Source organism: Capsicum annuum, unplaced genomic scaffold, assembly GCF_002878395.1.
Source record: "Capsicum annuum cultivar UCD-10X-F1 unplaced genomic scaffold, UCD10Xv1.1 ctg81026, whole genome shotgun sequence".
In the NCBI taxonomy this organism is placed as follows: Eukaryota; Viridiplantae; Streptophyta; class Magnoliopsida; order Solanales; family Solanaceae; genus Capsicum; species Capsicum annuum.
In genome coordinates, this window is record NW_025891716.1 from 1,119 (window position 1) to 10,014 (window position 8,896).

The 8,896-nt window shown below is 37.4% G+C and overlaps 1 protein-coding gene across 2 annotated transcripts; it reads right to left on the bottom strand.

The window, feature by feature from the left end:
• Positions 1–856: 856 nt before the first annotated feature.
• Positions 857–8,693, bottom strand: LOC124895279 (lon protease homolog, mitochondrial-like). Of its 2 annotated transcripts, none has more exons than XM_047405718.1 (7): positions 8,147–8,693; positions 4,133–4,198; positions 2,919–3,110; positions 2,770–2,835; positions 1,640–1,681; positions 1,408–1,530; positions 857–1,184 (listed from the first exon to the last, which is right to left on the bottom strand). In XM_047405718.1, the coding sequence occupies exons 1-7, from the start codon at positions 8,426–8,428 to the stop codon at positions 1,146–1,148; spliced, it is 810 nt and encodes a 269-aa protein (XP_047261674.1). In that variant the 5' UTR covers positions 8,429–8,693; the 3' UTR covers positions 857–1,145. The 2 variants fall into 2 exon arrangements, with proteins under 2 accessions (XP_047261674.1, XP_047261673.1); XM_047405717.1 differs by having other exon boundaries at positions 857–1,188.
• Positions 8,694–8,896: the final 203 nt, after the last annotated feature.

Sequence of the window (8,896 nt, forward strand, 5' to 3'; positions counted from 1 at the left end):
CAAGCTACGAGCATATGACATACACTCCAGCTTGAGGAGGAGTGTTAAATATGATATCATTACTAGATAATTCAGATATGCGAATATCTCAATATTTAAATAATGTAGATATGGGAATATCCTCAAATCCCCACAATTAGGCACTCAAAATATTGGGTAATATTCCTTCCTTATTTATATTCTCTGTAACACTATTTAATCCCACTAGCTTGAGGAAATAATCAAAAGACAAATTCTCAAATTCTCTTCTCTTCTCCCTCTAATTTCTCAAATAATAACAATAATAATAATATGTTTAGTCCAAGATTAATAATTATAAGCATGAATGATAACATGTGAACAAATAAAATGGAAAAAACTATACTAAAGTGAAATATCAACTATTTAGTGTCGCCTCTTCAGAAGAGGCTCATTGGCAACGAAAAGCATGCCTTAGAAAATTGATGACGACACAGAAGTGCACATTAAGCAAGGCAAAAGCCTCAGTTTCGAGCTAAAGCATGCTTTAAGTTGATAACACTAACATTGCGGTGGTTTGAACGAAACAGAGGAGATATCTCTTAAAAAAAACCTTCATTGGGCAAGCGATGTTAATGTAATACCCCATACGTCTTTATTAACACATGACTAGTCAAGTGGAAATGAATTGGTGAGAAATTGAAAGAATTAGGATGCAAATGGTTAATTATTTTAAGAAACATATATGTGAAGGTGTTAGAAGTGCTAAACCAAAGTTTTAGGCCAAATGATCATGTCAACACCGCTGAAATCAGAAAAGAGGAGTAACGTCTTATACTCCTATCACTAGTGTACCAATAACCTGGAGGGAATGCAAATGCTTCCCTTAGAAGAAATATAGCATTAAGTCCCTGCCCCTTTGCCCTCCCATTCCACTTCTTCAGCGAACCAAGCTACAAAATATTTTTTAAGTTTGCACTTTTCATAAGACAAATCAGTAATGTCACTTTTAGAAATTCAACAGGAGGAGCTTCTCCATACGTACAAACTTCCCAGCTCCCAAGACATCTTACACAGTTTGTTCTGACAACCAAATCCACATGTATCAACTTGCAGTTCCTAACCGTCTTAACATCTTTTAATTAGTCTCCTCTTTCAGTAGGGCACCCAAATATAAGGCAGAGAATCTAGTCATTGCTTTGAGTACCACCAAGACAAACAACGATCTTCCTAAAAGAACAGCATGAAATGCCAAACATAGGGTATAAAGTTAAGCAGAATGCACCATCATTGTGGAGCTTCTCACAATATTGTCGCCAAGAATATCAAAAGGCAAGGCATTTGGAGAGGGTAAGAAAGTAAAGAGAATCAGCAAATAAATTTTTTTTATCAGATTTTTCGCCAAATAAAACAATTGGGGCTTAACGTTTAGGAAGAAATGACTCACACCTGGATATAAGTTTGAACATGATCTTTCCAAAGAGAACTTGTCTTCAAAACATCTCGTAGGGTTGATAGAACTTCAAAAGATGTCGCCTTTATAACATCGTCGTCCTTGTTGTACGGCTGCTCCTGCAACATAATTAATGAAGCAAACTTGATAAAACTTCAAAACCTAACAACAAGCTTGATGAGTTCATCATTGCTGGGTAGAATGAATGCACAAACAATTGAGGCATGCCTTGAGATGATCAACTTTCACTGTAAGGGGTTCCTCACTGACCTGCAAATGAATGTCACTGTTTCAGTCCTCAAAGTGATACTCTTGTACATTTCACAATATGGTTTATTGAGATGAAAGAAACAACAATATGCTGACAGTGAACATTCAACAATGTGTCAAATCTAACCGCATACTCTTCAAATTGTTACACTAGTATATTGAAAATATTATTTATTGAAATAAAGAAATAACTATGGAAGAAAATCTGACTACAAACATAGAACATTAGGTTAATACAATAGGAGAATTATTATTGAGAGATATAAGGGATTGAGAGACTTAAATCCAATAAAAGAGGATAAGAGGTCCTCAATCACAAAATTAAAGGAAAAATAAGGAGACATGAGTAACATAGCTTTACACCTGAAACCAAGAAGACGACTCCGTACCAAATTAGAGAGAAAATATTTAGGATTCAGTTCAAACTTTTAATATTTTTTACTATATGTTTAAGCACCCATTGCAGATATTTATTTTCTATATCAAATTTGTCATGAATGAATTTCTGGTACAACCGGTAGGATCAACTCTTCAATTTCATCTCTTTCTATCACAATTCAGATCTGCAGACTCTGGAGCCAACTGGTATGGCCTCAAGGAAGGGCTTGGGTCCAGTGGTAAGAGTGCAGCATTATATGTGGGTTAGGCGCACACCACGGATTCAAACCTTGCTGCAGATAAAAGTTTAGTATTTAGGTGGAGAAGGATAGAGGGGTACGCTCATTATCCCTGAGTCGGAACCTTACATCACTTGCCCTCAGGAATTTCATTCAAAATATTGATATTGGAGAAGTCTAGGATTGCTTTAAGGAAAAAATGCATCGACAGTCAAACATATGCTAAACTAGACATCATATAATTGACTTAGCCTCAAAATGGAAGAGTACTCTATCGCTTAACAGTCCACAGCTACATAGTTATATGAAGCCAAAGGAAAAGGACTGTGTTACAAGTCAATGAACCCAAAATGTCAAATCTACAGTCTTCACTATCAGGGATGATGGAAAATATGGTAAAACAGAAGGAGCACAAGAAGAAACATATGGAGCTGCTAATAACAGCAAAACATAAAGCAGGCATCTACTTACCACCTCTGTCATACGTATTCGCCTGTGACCAATAAGAATAACCTGGTCTCCTTGAATACTTGTTATCTGCCTCATTATAAGTTGCATCAACCTTGATCAGAAACTTCTTCAATTACTAAAAAGACGCAGCAGAATACAACAAGATGTACCTGAGCAAGTGTACCAACTTCATGAAGACGGCTAAATAAGTCTTTTCCTTTGAGCTCACAGATGTTTTTTTCTGTATCTGATGCAGACACAACATTAGGATCAGTCCCTTGATCTTCTTTCAGAAGGAAAGCACCAGCATAAGGTGCTTGCCTTTTTCGACTTTCCACCAAGGCTGCTAAAACCTTCGGATCCTGCGGTTAAATTCACAGATTTTATGGAGCCTCAGATCAATTTGTTGCATGTCATTACAACATTGTTTTATTTTTTTTCGAGAAACTAACAAAGCAAGAGAATATTACAATTAAGCGAAAGATGTTCATTGCTCCAAATTGAAGGTTTTTAGCTTTTCAATCTTACAACTTCAGCCAGGAATTTTCCATTGGTGGAGTAGCATTCTTAAGGCTGAATGTTGGTTTTCTGACTTAGGAGGAAGAAGATAGGCTCCAAACACAGTTGAAACAGCTATCACAAATATGGGCCAAAGGATGATTATATCACAATAATCCTTCCAGTATCACCTCTACAATTTAATGAAAGCTTTTTTTTTACTGGATAAGAAAACAATTTATTCTAAAAAAAATAATCACAAGACGGTGATGAAACTTCATTGATGACAGTGTTAAGGGAAGCGTGATGCCGAAAATAGCGACAAGGCTTTGCATCATGCATTACGCGAAGCATGAGGCGATGCAAGCATACATTGAAGTGAAGCGCAATTTAAAAGAAAAAAGCCTAGATAGTGCATCCAAACAGTAAAGACAGAACTGAAAAGACCACAACAACTATATAATCAACAATAAAGACAATATATATAAGCAGAAGTTTAAATTAATCTCCAAAATCACAGGTTTGACCACCGAAACACGAGCTGCGAAACAAAACAACACAGACTACAACAGAAAAACGGTTCAACAAAATAGCAAAACAAACCAGAAAAAAGAAGAAAAAACAAAACTAAATTAATAATATATCAATTTGATGAAATTATTAGATCCTTCTACTCTTAATTAAAATCCCACTTATCCATGATGGCACCTAACCCAGCCCATCAGGCGAACAAATTTTTAAGTTACAACAATACAAAGGCAATATGACATGATAAGGTGTAATAGAGTAACCCATCCTTCTACTCTGAAAGCTTAAAGTTTTTTCTTTGAATATCTAGAAGACAAAGTAAGACATAATTCAACACGTCCTGGACTAGGTACCATACCTTCACATAAATAGGCATATAAACCCCTGGAAATAATGGTCTGTGAGGAAGTGGCAATGCTAGAACCTGTACCAAGAAAATAACATGCATCATTGAAAAGAATTAAAAGAATACAGCACGCACTTCATGTATTTTTAGCATGAGATATGACAAAGCCCTAAATTTCGAGTCTCACAAATAAATCATCCAAAAGTAAAACTTTAATCAAACAAGAAAGCAAGAAATGGGTAAGCACCGTTAAATCTTACAAATAGATCGAATGATGAGCAAATAAGAAGCCTACAAGAAACGAGTTTCAGAACCTCCACTCTCAGGAAGTCTTTAAAAAGAGTTTCAATGAAAACTACATTGCACTCATCCCAAAGAAGAATGGTGCGAAAGAACTCAGAGACTTCAGACCAATCAGCCTGATGGGAAATGTGTATAAGTTTATTTTCAAAATTCCCACAGAAAGGTTAAAGCAGGTGATGCCAAAGCTAGTTGATACACAACAGATGGCCTTTCTGAGAGGAAGGCAGATTACTGATGTTGTACTCATCGCAAATAAGGACTTAGACTCGAGGTTGAAAGACAAGACCTCTGGAATAATGTGCAAACTGGATACTGAGAAGGCTTATGACCATGTCAACTGGGAATATCTGATTGGAATACTACACAAAATGGGCTTTGGGATGATATGGATTAGATGGATGAGGTTCTGTATTAGTACTTCAATGTTGATCAATGGTTCTCCAGAAGGCTTCTTCCCCGCTAGTAGAGGTTTGAGACAACGTGACCCACTCCGGCCATTTCTATTACTTCTAGCCATGGAAGGAGTGAATAGTATGTTCAAACAAATCATAGAAATGAACAGATAAGGGTCTTTAATGTGGCCAAAGAGGGGAGCACTACAGTGGAAGTCACTCATCTGCAATATGTAGATGACACCTTGATCTTTTATGATGCAGAAGAAACTAAAGTATTTGAGAGTAATCCTTATACAACAACTGGTAGACATTCTGGGAGTGGAAATAGGCCAGTTACCATCAACATACCTGGATATGCCTTTGGGAGCTCAAAGCAAATTCCAAGAAATTTGGAATAGGGTGGTGAAGAGATGTGAGAAAAGACTGTCTAGATAGAAGTCGCAATATTTATCCAGACGGTTTTGATCAACTCTGTGTTAGATGCAAACCAACTTATCTAATGTTTGTGTCTCCACTTCCTACCAAGGTGGAAGAAAGAATAGATGCATTGAGCTTGAGGAGAAACTTTTTGTGGCAAGGTGAGAAAGAGTATAAAGATTTTCATCTAGTTAATTGGAAAACTTTGCTTTTGTCTAAAAGCAAAGAGTATAAAGATTTTATCATTTTGCCTCTCTACTTCTTTGGAGGTAGTGGTATGGTCTGTGTACATTTTACCCTCCCTAGAACCCACTAGGTGGGAATTCACTGGGTATGTTGTTGTTGTTGTTGCTTTTGTCCAAAGAGCAAGTGGACTAGCAATCAGAAATTTGAGGAAGCAGGACAGGAGTCTACTCACGAAATGGCTTTGGAGATTTCCTTGTGGGGATTTCCTTTAGAAGATCAGGCACTTTGGGGGAAGGTGATCCAAGCCAAATAAGAAAAGAAAGGGCCCTGGAAGACTAAAGAAGTAAGTTCTACTAATGGAACCAGTTTGTGGAGATCAATTAGGAATCTATGGCATGGTTTCTTTTTAAAAACTGGTTTCGAGGTGGACAATGGTAGGAAAATCAGATTTTGGGGAAGATAAATGGATAGGAACGGAAGCCTAAAATTGTTGTCCCAGATATCTACCCACTAAATCAACAACAGATGTCTACACTTCAGGAAGTTTGGACTGAACATGGATGGAACCTGACCTATAGAAGATTGATGCAAGATTGGGAGATAGAGCGGTTACTAAGTTTTCATGGCACAATTGATCAGTTTTCAGGCCTCAAGGAAGGAGAAGACACCTTCATATGGAATTGCCAGAGTAAAGGTTGCTTCACTATCAATTCTGCCTATAGAGATATGAACCAGTTGGGAAACCAAGTCAGTTATTTACCTTGGAAACTAATGTTGAAGGTGAAAATCCCTTACAAAGTATTTTTGTCTTCACTTGGCTGGTGGTGAAAGATGTTGTCCTTACACAAGAAAATCTTACGAGGAGGGGATTCTAGATGTTTCTAAGGCGCTTCCTTTGTGAGCAGTATGCAGAGACAATCAATCATTTGTTTCTACGCTGTAAAGTGGTTGGCAAGATGTGGAACCTATTTACTAGCTTCAGAGGCATAAGTTGGATTGTTCCTGAAAGAACAGAACAGGCTCTTCTACGATGGAATTCGGAAGGTAGTGGCAGCATTGATATGAGCAGATAGAGAATTATCCCAACCTACCCTTTAGAATCCATCGTATATTACCAAACCTCCAACCTAGCATTAACTCTGTCCCAAGTCTCATCAATCAATATTATGCCATGGGCAAATAATAACATACACCATGGCACCTCATCTTGAATAAATTGAGTCAACTCATCCATCACCAAGGAAAATAGGAAAGGGCTAAGAACTGATCCCTGGTGCAACCCCATCTCAGCTGGGAACTCCTCCCACTGTTCTAACCTGAGACTTGGCCCTATCATACATGCCCTTTATCGCCCTAATATAAGCCACTGAAACACCTTTAGCCTCTGAGCACCTCATGAGGGCATCCCTCGCAACTATGTCATAGGCCTTTTCAAGATCAAGGAACACCATATGTAAGTCCCTCTTCTTTTTCCTATATTTCTCCACCAGTCTCCTCACAAGATGGATTTCTTCAATAGTTGATCTTCCCCACGTGAATCCAAATTGGTTCTCGAAAATGGACACCCCTCTTCTCACCTTCGTCTCCACCACTCTCTCCCAAACCTTCATAATGTGGCTTAGCAACTTAATATCCTTGTAATTGCTATAGTTTTGGATATCAACCTTATTCTTGTACAATGGAACCATTTTACTCAACCTCCATTCATCGGGCACTTTTGCAGTCTTAAAAATAACATTAAACAACTCAAATAACCACTCCATACTGGCCTTGCCTGTGCTTTTTCAAAATTCCACTAGAATCTCATCCGGATTGGTCACTCTTCTACTACTCATCCTACTAATAGCACATTTAACCTCCTCAACCTTAACGCGCCTATCGTATCCAAAGTCCCCAGGTCTCTCAGAGTGCTACAACCTAATTAAGGCAACAAATCACTAAAAAAGTTGCTCATCCTGTGATTTTGATGTTGTCTGATGATCTAAGAAAGTCAGAACGAAATTCTTTACTACGAAGACTTGGACCAAAAAATCTTCAACTCTCATTTCATTAAAATGATAATGCTAACTAAAGCTTCTATAGCATTAAAAGAGTTTCGCATTGATGTGAGGTTGTCCGAAGATCCTAAGACTAAAAAATCTCCAATAACCATTTCATTAAAATGATAATGTTAATTGAAGCTCCAATAGCATTAAAAGAGTTGCTCGTTGATGTAAGGTTGATTGAAGATCTTAGGAGTCAAATCAAGGCTCTTTAATACTATGACATGATTAAAAAAGTCTACAATACTATTCTTTTTTCCCAAACGAAATGGCAGGGTTTGAAGTACAAGGACCATAGCGTCTTATAACAAAATCATTCTTTTGAGGCGGAAGAGCATCAAAAGATGTTCTTTGAAAACAAAAAAGTTGAAGATCTTCACAACACTGTATGAGGACAATTCAAGGTAGGGAAGACCCTTTACTAAAGAATAATGACTATGCGAGTAAGCTAGAAAATATAACCTTTGTGATCCACCCCTTTATTTTAAAAGCTAACTAATTGAAATCTCATCAAATGCGGTCATGTTTGCATCCATGTGTAGAAATTTGAATAATAATGATTAAAATCAAGCCACAACTACCCAACGCAATTTAGTTTATGGGGTTCAAGTGTAAATTGAAGTAAGTGTAATTAGACATGTAAATCTAATTGTTTTTGTTTTCCGCTCGAATGGTAAACTAACCGTTAGGCAATCTTCAGGCCTAAATACAGTGGGAACAATAGCTGCAGAAGCCTTTGAATCAGCATTTCCACCTTCTCTTTCGCCTTCAGCCTGCCTGGCCTCGGAATTCAGTTCGGACCCATCAGTAGAATCCAAACAAAAGAATCGCCGATACAAATAGGGGCTTGAACATCTTAGCGAAACCAAAACCTGAAGCAATGGCGTATTCGACTCAGTGCCACGCCGAACTTGAGGGGTAAACGCCGCGTGGAAACGACATGAGGATGTCAGAACCTTCAACATGGGTACCAATAATGGAACTAGTATGACGTTGGGATGCTGATGGCAAAATGGGGGTTGACGAATCGTATCCTAGTTTGGCTTAGTTCAAGTAGGAACTGAGAACTGCCATTGACAAGCTTAGTGGAGGAACCTGTTTTCTGTGACTCCGAGCTAAAACCCCTCTCTAAACCCTCTGAAGCTAAACAAATTACCGATGTTGCCAGATTTTCCTTTAAATTACTGTTTTAAATTCATGGGCTCTAGATTTTCCTTTGAAAATGAACTTCTGTTCCTTTTATGTGTATTTTAGTGTCCAAATATTACGTGTGCGAAATGTTTTAATATAATTATGGTCTCTCAAGTAACTGTATCCATCATAAAAAAAAATACAATGAAACACTGTTTTTTTTGTTTTAACTAAAATATTTTACTCAAATTATTATTAATAATTTATTAATAAATACCTAGCTTTTATTTGATGATATGTAT